The 12,746-nt window shown below is 42.8% G+C and overlaps 2 protein-coding genes across 6 annotated transcripts in view; one reads left to right on the plus strand and one right to left on the minus strand.

Annotated features, from left to right (window-relative positions):
* Positions 1-12,746, plus strand: part of CMSS1 (cms1 ribosomal small subunit homolog) — a 417,726-nt gene continuing 404,980 nt past the window's right edge. The window contains exon 1 of the mRNA XM_059720440.1: positions 1-114. The gene's annotated coding sequence lies outside the window, so the exon portion shown is untranslated. The remainder of the gene's footprint in view (positions 115-12,746) is intronic.
* FILIP1L (filamin A interacting protein 1 like) overlaps positions 4,999-12,746 on the minus strand; it is a 343,045-nt gene continuing 335,297 nt past the window's right edge. For 3 of the 5 annotated variants that reach the window (XM_019476091.2, XM_059720439.1, XM_006258335.4), the window contains one exon: positions 4,999-6,376. In XM_019476091.2, coding sequence (XP_019331636.1) covers positions 6,188-6,376 — 189 coding nt within the window. In that variant the 3' untranslated portion in view covers positions 4,999-6,187. Of the gene's footprint in view, positions 6,377-8,667; positions 8,825-12,746 lie in introns of all 5 variants that reach the window. The other 2 variants (XM_019476094.2, XR_002086599.2) reach the window with 2 other exon arrangements.

Consider the following 12,746-nt stretch of genomic DNA (forward strand, 5'->3'; position numbering starts at 1 on the left):
CGCCACCCTCCCCGCGTGCGACGGCAGCGTGGCCTGCGGCGGACATGGGGGACGCGCTGGAGGAGCCCTGGTGGGAGGCGCAGCCCGGGGCTGGCAGCAGTAGTAGCAGCCCAGGTACTTCCTCGTTTCCTTCTTGCCGCGCTCCTCGGGGCGGCAGGCGCTTTCCTCCCCGGCGGGGCCAGGGTGTTTCAAGGGGGCCCAGTGCCCTTTCCCCTCGGCCTGGGGAAATGCGTGAGGGAAAATGCAGCACCGAGATCCAGTGACATGAAGCAAGCGGAGGGGGTGGGGGCTCTGCTTTGACTGCGAAGTTTAGCGGGCCCCTGGGTGCTTGTAGGGGACTCATTTTAAGTCTCTGCCTCTGCCCGGGTCCAGGGTACGCTCTGTCCCAGTTCACAGCTTCGTGACCTGCCTGTGTCTCCCCCCTTCTTTTAGTCACTCCAGGAGTTTTGCAGACAAGACCCAGGCAGATTATCCCGTAGTAGGAATGGTGTTCCAGTGGCAGTGCTGGTCCCCAGCACCATCAGGTCCCTTAGGGCAGCGGTTCTCATCCTTTGTACCAGGACCTATTTGGGAATGTCTCTTGACTCCCAACCCACTGCCCCCTGCCCACAGGCCCCAGCCCCCCCCCGATGTGTGGGGGGGCTGGGCCCCAGCCCCCCCCCAAGCAGCCCCTTGCAGGCTGGAGCTCTGCCATCCTGCAAAGGAAAAGCCCCGGTTTCCCACATTTTACTCCTTTAAAGAGAATCTATTTTTAAAGCTTGTTTGCAACCCTTTCATATATTCTTGCAACCCACTTTTGGGTTGTGATCTACAGATTGAGAAGCACTGCCTTAGGTTTCCACAAAGCTGTCTCTAGACCCTTTGGAGAGATGAGTTAGTTTAGCACCCTGAGAAACGGAGCTGATACATCGGGGTAAGTTTCCCTACCAAGTGCTCCAAGTGCTTTGTGGGTACTGAAGTTAGGGTCACGGCCTAAGTAAGTTGTAGCATTGAGTTGTTTAACCTGTTGGTAACCCAGTAAATTCAATGGCCTTCTCAGGCCTCCCAGAATTCGTGGGCCGGGAACAAAATTTTTCCCTTTCCCAGGACAGCTTTTGGCCCCAGCCAGCCTAGATGAGATGAGCCAGTTGTCCTGAGGTGACAGACTGAATCCCAACTCCCTTAGCTGTCCAGTTTCCCAGTGTTTTTGCAATCATAACATTCACTTGACATCTTATGATGCTGAGCTGCAAACATGAAACATGCAATTATTCTGACATCTGTTCTGGGAAATTCAGAGTCTCATGATAATGGCTTGTGAGCATCAGAGCATGGTTTTCCCTACTCCACCCTCACTCAACACATAGTGCTTCTTGGCCCCCCTTCACATGTTACATTTGTTGTGGGGTAAAAGTAAGTTTTGTGCAACTGGGTTTTTTTTATATGTTAGACATTCAGTTAAGTTTATCCTATGATAAAAATGGTGATCCCACAACAGAATTTACAAATCTGCCTCCTCAGTGAAGTTCCTGACTACATCAGAAACTTCTTTCTGGTGCAGAAGCATCCCATGGCAAATTTAGTGTCTCGCATATCACCCAGAGTGCAGGAAAAAAAGGCACAAAAAAGGAACCTTAGACACCAAAAGAACCAGGTGTGCTGTGGCTTCATGGTCCCAGTGCAAGGAGAGAAGGGTAAGGAGTCCTGCACTGTGCCAGTAAGTGCATTGCTTGGGGTTTTGCTGTCCTGGCAGCTCCAGGAGACAGAAAGGGCTATGGGAGTCTCTGGGAAAGCAGCTCACCAGCTCCACCAGCTGACAGAGGCATGGCAGCACAAGCTTTGTGCTATGCTTTTTTCTACACCCTAAAGCAGGAGCGTCAAACTCATCCTGGGCTGGATCCATGGAGCCAGATACAGTGGTTGCAACGCAGGTTCAGGGGTAGGCAGTAGCATAGATCTGTGTAGAGGTGGCAGTGTGGGTCTATGTTCAGGCAGTAGCCATCTGCCAATGGGTCTCCCATCAGTTTCTGGGAACCTTGAATACTGCAGCAGGCCATACTCCACAATATCCGGAGCCTGATGGACTACTGGCAGGCTGGACAGAATAGTTCCACAGGCCGGATCTGGCCCATGGACCACAAGTTTGATACCCCTGTTGATTAACTGCTTCATGCAACACAGAGTTACTGCAAGAAAATTCTCTCCAAAGTAATATTTAGCAGGTTTTAGAAGCTTTGTGTGTGTGTGGGTAGCCCACAAAATGTGCATATGCACACACACACATAAAATATATATTTTGCGCGTGTGCGCATGAGCATTTTATGTGTATTACAAGTCACTTTTTTGTGAAAACATCCTGTGCAAGTAGCTAATCATTCTTGTTTACTCCATGTGATGATCAAGGCATACAGCCAATTATAGTAACAGTTTTACAATCCATTAAAAATACATATAATGTTTAATACAACACATTTGAGTATTACTGTGCAAGATGGTGTTGGGGCTAATCTTGCCCAGAGTACTGGGAGTCTTCTAGGTTGGGCAAGTTCCGGAAGATGCAATATTATGGCTTTATGGCTATCACATATTTTCTGAAGGCAGAAAGCAAAATTATTTAAAAAAAAAGTGCTGGTTTGTACAGTCATTTTCACCTCCATTGTGCTAAACTTGCTGTCAGTTGTCTCAAGAAATAAATAGGAAAAATTTGTGGCAAAGTCAAATATAAATAATTTTTGTACTGGCTGACCATAAGCACATAAGTATAGGACTGCAGGTCTGGGAGCTTGTGTAGAAAAAAAAATATTGATCATCAAGACTCTTATTATCTGACCTAGAAGACTGAATTCAGAACTTAAGTTTGGAGAACACTGTATTATGCTTCATCAGAAGCCCTCTTTCTCTCATCTCAGTTTGTTCTTTTTTTGCAGAAACCTCTGCATAATTTTGTTTTGTGATAATTTTTTCCCCCCCTGGAGTATGCACTACTAGAAATGACAACAGGTGATCATAGGTAAAGCCCACATAACCTGTAGCTTAGATCCTGTGCCTGTACTTCCTCTGAGAGGGTCCCTACATGGAACCAGATGCTGCATATTAGTAATTCAGTGGCACAAGTAAGCATCAGTTAAGAAGATGTTACAGTATTTTCCATTGTTTTTAATTCACTCGTTTATTTTTTACATGGTAGGGATGAAAAATCATATGTTGAGTTTTTACTGTGTCCTATGGAAAATACAAAATGGTTGTACATCATTCGACACTTAATTGGAAATAAATTAGAATTTACAATGTGAAGTATAAGAAAATGCTGTCAGTGAGCTCATTTATGGATTTAAACACATTTGTTTGTTACCTTTGGGTTTAAAAAATAGTGTCTGTTTATCCCAGCTTTGTTTACTATTTTTTAAAAAGCACCTTGCTGTAAAAACCATCAGTCCCCCAAATATTGGGCATGTCCTGTTACTTAAAATACACAACTTCAGCCCCACCAAGTCTATTTCTATTAAGCCCAACATTTTAAAGGTAAGAAAAACTTTAATTAAACATAAGCGTCTGGAACAGATTTTCGTATTCACTAAACGGAGTTAAAACCAGGTTGGGATGCGAGTAGATCTTTTGTGTATTTGGGGCCACTATTAAAACATGCACTATCTTCTCTTTTAAGTGTGTTTAATCAGAAACATTGTTTAAAAAGAAAATTTACTTTTATGCTAGTGCTTAGTTTTGAGGACATGGCTGTATTGGGGTAAGTGATTAATGACCACAGGACTTCTTGCAGGACACAGGCTAAAGAACTTCATCAAATAGTTTCTACATCAAGGCTAGGATTCTGGTTATTGGAGTTAATTGGTAAATTCAAGCTAAGCTGGTGTAACTGTTTTGGAGTTGATTACTGCATGGTAAGAGCATTGCAAGGAATTATTGGTTTAATACAGTTAAACCTGGATTCTTCACAGGGTTAGGTTCCTTAGCCCCTGGCCAAGTTGAGGGTTTGTGAAGTAGCTGGGGGTATGTATGAATCTAGCAAACAGCTGCACTGAGATACTCCAGCTCTTTCCTGTGGCTTTTATTCCAAAGGGTATGGCTCCCTGGTCAGCTGTATGGGACTACTGATGAGCTCCAGCTGTGAGATGAAGCAGTTTTCTTTGAAGTAACAGCTGAAACAATCCACTGAGCTGCAGCCTGCTGCAAAGAAAGCTCATTGCAAACCATCTTAATATTAATCGTCTGGGTTCTGCTGGACCCCCATTCCCCTAGAGTGATGTAGCCTTAAAGTCTAATCCTACTAACCGTTTTAAAATGTTATTGCATTGAGTACTAACAAAGAAGGAATGATAATGTTCAGCTTCCTCCTTCAGATGAACTGATTCTGATGAAAGGGGCTTGCTTGACAGTCCTGGTGACTGCTGTCCTTTCTCCATGCAGCAGGAGAATCACTAGGAGCAGCAGCACAAGCTTCATCTTACTGCCTTTGAGCAATGTACCATGATCACCTTTCTAAGAGGAGGCCATCTCTAGAACCAGGGCCTGGGCTTTAGATTTCAGGGATTCTTCCGGTTTCTTCTCAGTGACAGAGTCTTTCCCTTTATTTAGAGTTTAGAAAACCATTCTTGTTGTGGAAAGATCCATGTTGCCAGAACTTAAAAATTGCACCTGCCCTACAAATTACTAATCTAATAATTACAGATTTAGTGTGACCATTGAGACAAGTTCCAGTAGAGGCAGAGAGTGATCAGGAGAGAATGAGAGAAGAAAGCTGAAAGAACCAGTTTGTGTAGTACAGTGATTTTTCTACCAGTGTGCTGTGGCACTTTGGGGTTCCTTGAGAGATTTTCAAGGGTGTTGAAGGTTGTCACTATTAGTCATGCAAACATGATTTACAAAATAAACCCAGAGATTTCAAATAGGAATCCATAGTATTAAAAGCAATCTGTTGTCTTTGATTTTTTTGCAAAGAAGGATTGCTAGCTTATTTTTCTATAGTTGAAAAATGAGTGCTAAGATCTGACATTTTCTATGGAGCTGTTCAGCCTTAAAAGATTGAGGATCGCTGTTCTAGTACAGCAGCCAAGAATTAGTCAGTGTTACAGGATGCCTGTTACAGTCACCAATAATAGTTTTCTATTGATTTTCATATGAAAAAGTAGAACAGCATCAGTAATATTTTAAATAAATCTTTCAAAGGAATTTAAAAGCATCCTTCAAGAAATAAAATGGTACCGTTGTATCTTTATACAGCTTTGTGTTGGCAGCATTACTTTGGAGGCAAATAGCCAACAAAGTTATTTTTATTGGTTTGTTCAATGGCTGAGTGGAGACTCAAGTGTGTATATGTGCGTGTACAAATATATCAGTATATTAGGATCATTCTGTCAAAGTACCAACTCTCAGTCAAATACTGCACCCACAACATGAAATCTGCTCCAGTAGGGACCTTATAAACAATTAGAAATCTAGACACCATAATTCTAGTAAAGCGTGAGAAATTAATATAGCAGATTAAAAAGTCGTATTGAAAGTCTTAATTCTTGCATCCATTTTTATAATATGGTTTTTGTGTGCATTCAAGTGTGGCTACATCACACCAGTTAACTAACCATTGTGGGAACTGACACTTTTTTCATTAGTCTAAAAAATAATAATGCATACAACCCAAAGCTTGCTGCTTTAAGCTCAATTGGCACTATATTAAATAGCAAATTTCACCATCCCTCCACTCATTGTCTTATTTTACTTGATATTTAACCTAAAATTACCCACACTGAAACACACTTATGTAAGACCAACTAAAAAATAACACACAATTACTCATCATTTTGGTTATAAAGCATTCACCAATCTATTGTAAAATTGCAGTTTTTATTCATGTGAGGAGGGATGTCAGAACTGAAGTGGGAATTTATTTGTGGCCTCATTTGTCACTTCATGGTAGGGCTGAAAACTGCAATCATCTGTAAAAAAAAAAATAAAAAAATAAAAATAAATTAAAAAAAAAAAATCCTGTAAATCAGGATTTGGACTGGAAGTGAGAGCACAGTCTGGGCCTGGGAGTATGTTCTGGCATTTCACATAACCTGTGAATGGTTAGCTTTTTTATTTCATCCTTTGTGGAAGAATTAGCTTTTTCTCACACAACTCTTGGAAGTGATTGCTCCAGAGGTTCACATTCTTCAAGGAGATGTTACACATGGGCATAGTAGAGAATGTTTTACCTTTTCCCTCCATTTTGAAGGCAAGTTTTAGATACAGTTCTTACACTGTGTAGCTTTCCATTATTGCTGTCATGGAGTGGCTTGTGGAGATGCCCAGTAGGAGTTCTCATGGGTAACTTGGTTACGCTTGTAGACTTTGGTTTGGGGATCCGAGTAGGAATTGAACGCCGGAACATATCAGCGATCTTGAAATAAACCAGAGGAAAAAAGGAAGCAGTTAATGTGGGTGCTTTGTACAGGTCTTTAGGAAGGACAGAATTATTCCTCTGGCCGTCCTAAGCTGCCTTTTTTTAAAGTTACATCTAAGACAAGAAACAACTTCTTTCTTAATTGCAAATATGATGGGAGAAGAATGAGTTTGTAGCTGGGTGTTGTTTTTGGGTTCATTGCAAACTTCTGGTCTATAGATGGCAGCACAGTTTACCTAGTTAAAAAATAGCCGAAAATGTGGATTTTGTGGGGGTAACTGTATTAATATTTTGCACTTGACTGGCTTATTACATTTGGCAACAAAATGAGCCTTTGTAATTAAAGGCACTAAATATTGAATAGAAAGATAAATAAATAAATAGTGTGAATATTAAAGATGGTCAAAAATATTGCTGTGAAGTATATCAGCCCCCCAAAAAAGCCTGACCTGCACTTTGCCTCTATCTCCAAAGGCACTTTACCGTGGAAGAAAGAAGTGTAGATGATAACTCTTGCTTCCACTGCTTTTATGAGCTTGCCTCAAATACTGAGTTCACAGTGTCCTGTCCTCTGGGAGCATATGGAACCCTATTACATCGTGTTACAAGACTAAGAATTAGGAAACTTTGGGGTCAGTTCCTTGCTCTCTTTCTGTCTTGTGACTCAGGACAATTTGATGTCTGCCTCAGTTTTTCCACTTGTAAAAGCATAACAGTTATGCTAACCTTCCTTTGCAAAGCATGTTAAGGTCTATAGATGAAAATAGCTATGGAAGTATTTGCTGTGAAAATATACATGTAACTTTTTATTATGGTTCTGGACATTGTTTTTAGTTAAAAAAAAAAAAAAATATCCAGACAAGCTGGTGAGTTTACAGGAGAGGGACAAAATGAAGTAGCTGCCTAATATTATTTAAAATTAGTGATATTGGGTTTGAGAGGAATATAATGAAGTTCAGAAAAAGAAAACTTAAATTTAATTTTGGAAGATAAGTACCATCCTTTTACTGCTATTTGTTTTGGATAGCCTTCCAAGGGAAGTGATGGAAATTCCATCACAGGAGGCATTTGTTAATCTTAGAAGAAGACAAAATACTAAAAAGAGCATTGTAAGGAACAATTCTGGACTCGTAGGTAAGGGAGCCAGACTACTGGTTATCTCCATCTCTGTTAACTTTCCAAGGTTAGAGCTCCTTGGTATTGTCTTTTGAGTATACAGCTAAAGGGCATTTAGTTTAAGCAAAATACACAGTAACATTCCTCTAGTGCTCATCACATTGGTATAATTTTGTAGGCTAGAGGGGAATCTTAATAACTGCAATGAGAAATCATCAAAGGATGTTATTGCTGTTGGCTTGAATTGCTGAGAAATAAACTCTTGTTGCTGGAGGTTTAACTCGTTTTTTCCACTTGATATTATTAATGATTTGTTGGTGTACTTGAAACAGTGAGCTTCCCTACTATAGCAAAGATGTACTTGGTGCTCTCAGTTTTAATCTTATGTGGCATTGTTTTTCAGTGATCCAAGTGCATTTGAAGTATTATCACTTATTACTGAAAAACATATTGGAAAAATGTGACTTGTTGGTAAGTGGTGTGCGGTCACAGGTCCCCCCTTTCCCCCCCATTTTTAATAACTGATGGTATGGTATGTATACAATTATATTGGAAATATAACTTCTGCATTTCTATAAGACGTATTTCCTTCCCTGTTTGCAAATACATTGTATTGCTGTCAGTGTTTCTGTGCTGGAATAACTATAATACGGAATTGGGTAGTGGTACTACTTCATAATCTAATATGTTGTACATTTAAAGTTGTATAATATTTGTATGTAGAAAAGAACTTAATGGCAGGCTCTTCTTATAGTTTTCTCCCTCTTTCAGTAACTGGATAAAACTTTTCTGTCCCTGGTCCTTCAAGAGGAGAATTCTGAAACAGGGAGAGGGGCATGAATAACATTTGTAATTTAAAAAAAAAAAAAAAAGAGAGAGTTAACTTTTCCAAACTAACATCTGTATCCAGAAAAGTTCTTAAGTTTATGTTTAATTTTTAATTGTCAGAGTCCTAGTAAAGCACTTCCATCACTTAAGCACATGCTTAAATTTCCTGGCTCTGGTAAAGAGAGATTTATCTTGATTTTTACAAATAGTAATGGAAAGAATGTGAACTGTGGATAAGGGGATTGGAAAGGACATTTGTGTTGCTTACCTCTGTGTATGAGGAGTTGAAATGATTTAGTATTTGCTCTGGCAAAACTGTGAACATTTGCAAAGCACTTAAATACCTCCTGGATGTTATGGTGTTATGGTCAAAGTCCTGTAGAATCCCATTAATTTCCTATCTGCTCTTCAGTGTACATAAGGCATTCTTCCAGCTGGTGACAAATCTATCCAAAACTATGGGCTGGTACTGATGGGAGACTCGATTTTTCCAGACATCTGCTGAAAGAACAATGTAGCCAAACATAAAGGCCAGGGACAGAAGTTACACACAAACCAGTTTAAGTGATCAGAAACTGGTTTAAACCTGTAACAATGTAAGGTCAGTGCACATAAACCAGTTTCAAAATGGCTGCAACTGGTTTAAGATAAACTTGGTTGAATGTAGTATCAAACTTAACCGATGGAAGTCAAACCGGTTTATGGAACTTGTGTTCCAGACCCCTTCCTGGCTTAAGTCAAATCAGAGTCCTCCAGCATCCCAGCATGCTCTGCAGTCCTGGGGTGAGCCATCTGTTCCTGCCATGCAGGGTCTCTCCTTCCTAGCCAGAGCAGTGGAGCACTATCACTGCTCCGGCTGTCTGAGAAAGGGGTGAGGGTGGGAAACCCTGCTCTGGAGTGTTGCTGGGTCTGCCTGGCAAGGGAGCAGCACCCACTGTAAGGTGTCCCCAGCCCCCCCCACCCCCTCACTGGAGCAAGGGCAGGGCCAGATCCCAGTTGCCTTGGGGGAAGTGGGGTTTAATCACCCTATTGCAGGGCAGTGGCGCACAAACTGATGGGTGCATGAGAAGCATGCAGAGCCTAAGGCAACCAGATGCCAGATATGGCACCCTAAGCAGAGTCCCTCTGAGGAGCGGCCAGCTGGCCATGGGGGGGGACCTGACTCGGTGCGGGGTGTGGAGGGGATTGCTGAGGCTAGTTACGGAGCTCAAATCACCACTGCCTCCCACTGTGACAGCACAGCCTGGGGTGGGGCAGCCCCAGGGGGGCAGGAGTCAGTGCCTGCCCCTTCCGCCTTCAGCCCCATGCGGGGGCCATGGTTTGCAAGTGGGTTGTAGCATGGCTCCCCATGTCCCTCCCTCTCCCGGCAGTGGCGGTGGTGGAGCAAACTTACTGTGGCAGGTGGAGGTGAAGCACCTGTCACCTGCACACAGTGGTGCCGGGCACTCAGGGCAGGCTGCTAAGGGTCAGGAGCATGGGCAGCCGCAGGGAGAGGCAATGGACTGCCACAGCCCGGTCCAATCCAGCCCTGCTACCCAAGGGTGTAGGCAGTGACTGGCCAGAGCAGCAGCTTTGCAGAAAAGGGCCTGAAGGTTACAATGGACAGTAAGCTGATTATGAGCCAATAGTGTGCCCTTGTTGAAGGCTAATGGCACACTGGGTTGCATTAGTAGGAGCATTGCCAACAGATCAAGGGAAGTGATTCTTCCCCTCTGTTCAGCACTGGTGAAGCTGCATCTGGAGTACTGTGTTCATTTTGGCCCCCCACTACAGAAAGGATGTGGACAAATTGGAGACTCCGAGTCCAACGGAGGGCAATGAAAATGGTGAGGTGGGTTGGGCACATGACTTTCAAGGAGAGACTGAGGGAACTGGGTTTATTTAGTCTAGAGAAGAGAAGACTGAGAGGGGATTTAACAGCCTTCAACTACCTGAGGAGTGATTCCAAAGAGGATGGAGGTAGACTGTTCTCAGTGGCGGCAGATGACAGAACAAGAAGCAATGATCTCAAGTTGCAGCCAGGGAACTTTAGTCTGGATATTAGGAAAAACTCTCTCACTAGAAGGGTAGCAAAACAGTGAACCAGCTTATCCAGAGAGGTCATGGACTCTCCATTCCTAGAGACTTTTAAGACCTGGCTAGACAAAGCTTTGCCTGGGATGATCTAGTTGGGGATGGTCCTGTTTGAACAGGGGGTTGGACTAGATGACCTCCTGAGGTCCCTTCCAACCCTAATTTTCTATGATTCTGTGATCCTAAGGAAGGCCATTTGCAAACATCTGGAAGAGGAAAGGCCGATCACAAGCAGCCAGCATTGATTTATGAAAAACAAATTGTGTCAAATCTCTTCCTCTGACAAAGTAACTAGTTGGGTGGTTGAAGGGAATGCTGTGAATATCTGGACTTCATCCTCACACACAACAATTTAACTTTTAATAATCAACACTTCCTCCAAATGATGGGAACAGCTATGGGCACTAAAATGGCCCCACAGTATGCCAACCTTTTTATGAGTCACCTGGAAGAAGACTTCCTCAAGAACTGCACCATCAAACCCTTACTATACTTAAGATACATCGATGACATCTTCATCATTTGGACTGAAAACCTACAATCTCTGATTGAGTTCCATCAGAAATTCAACAATCACCATCCCTCCATCCAACTTTCTCTAGAATACTCCAGCACCAGCATCTCCTTTTTAGACACGATGATCAGTATCCAAAATGATAAAATACAGACCACGTTATACAAGAAACCCACAGACCAGCATATATATCTGCACAGAACCAGCAATCACCCTAAACACACCAAAAAAACTGTGATATACAGCCAAGCCCTCAGATACCACCTCATTTGTACTGAAGAGAACACCCAGGATTGCCACCTTACCAATCTTAAAAGGGCTTTCACCCAACAAGGACACTCCTCCAGAGAGGTAGATCGCACGTTTGAAAGAGCCACCCGCATACCACGTGAAGAACTGCTGCAGTACAGAAACCCACCCCCCACAAATCGCACACCGCTGGTGATGACATATCACTCCTCCCTTGAACCTGTACAAAAAATCCTGAAACAACTGCAACCCATACTAGAAAGAGGACCCTATTCTTAAAAAGATTTTCCCAGAGCCACCCATCCTAGCCTTCAAACAAGCACTGAACCTCACCAACCTCATCACCAGAAGCAAACTTCCTCAAGCCCAGAACACACCAAAAGGATCCAGACCGTGCCAGGACAAGAAATGCAAAACCTGCCAACACATCTCCACCACCCCCACTATTACTACACCCCACAACAGAGCCATCAGCATCCCAGGATCTTACAGCTGCACCTCCAGAAATGTAATATACCTCATCCAATGCACCAAATGCCCTGATGGAAAATACATAGGAGAGACCAAACAACAACTGCGCACCAGAATGAATGCACACCGGAAATCTATCAAAGACAGGAATACCTAATTACCGGTGGGGGCACATTTCTCACAGGAGGGCCACTCTCTCTCCAGTCTCTCAGTCCTGATCCTCAAGGGAAACTTGCACAACACTTCCCAGAGACGAGCCTATGAACTGCATTTCATCAACCTGCTGGATACTAGAGATCATGGACTAAATATAGACATTGGATTTTTGACGCATTATAATCTGCCTGGCAACTGACTCCCCAGCCCAGCCTCTGGCTTCTTTACTTTTCATTCCATCCAGGAAGAGCATACACCAGCTGCTGAAACTTTCTTAGCCTGACGAAGGGTTTTTGAACCTGAAAGCTTGCTTAATAACTATTCTCCATCTATTTGGTTTGGTCTAATAAAAGATATCAAATTCACCCAAGGAACTTTGTCTGGACTTCAACAAGGCTTTTGACACGGTCCACAGGGCCTTCCTTCTCATAAACAAATTGGAGAAATGTGGGCTGGATAAATTTACTACAAGGTGGATAGATAATTGGCTCAATAGCTGCAGACAAAGGGTAATTATTCATGGGTCCATACTGGATGGCAGGAGGTTTTGAGTGGAGTCTCACAGGGATTGGTTCTGGGCCAAGTAGTGTTCAACATGTAATCATAGAATTATGTTTATTAACAATTTGGGTGCTGGCATAGAAAGCTTCTTGAGCAAGTTTGCAGATGACATGAAATGGAAAAAGACTGTGAATATGTTGGAGGATGCGAGTGTAATTCAGAAAGATCTTGACAGGTTGGGAAGTTGGCCTAGAGCTAACAGGATGAAGTTCAGTGTGGAAAAATGCAAGGAAAATAATAAAAAAACACAAATACAAAATGGGTGACAGGTGACTGGGTAGCAGCACTATGGAGAAGGATCTGGGAGTCTTGGTAAATTACAGAGTCAATATGAGTCTGCAGCATGATGCATTCACACAAAAAGTGAATGCAGTTCTGACAGTGCAAGACATGGAAGAC

Source organism: Alligator mississippiensis, chromosome 1, assembly GCF_030867095.1.
Source record: "Alligator mississippiensis isolate rAllMis1 chromosome 1, rAllMis1, whole genome shotgun sequence".
Taxonomy (NCBI): Eukaryota; Metazoa; Chordata; order Crocodylia; family Alligatoridae; genus Alligator; species Alligator mississippiensis.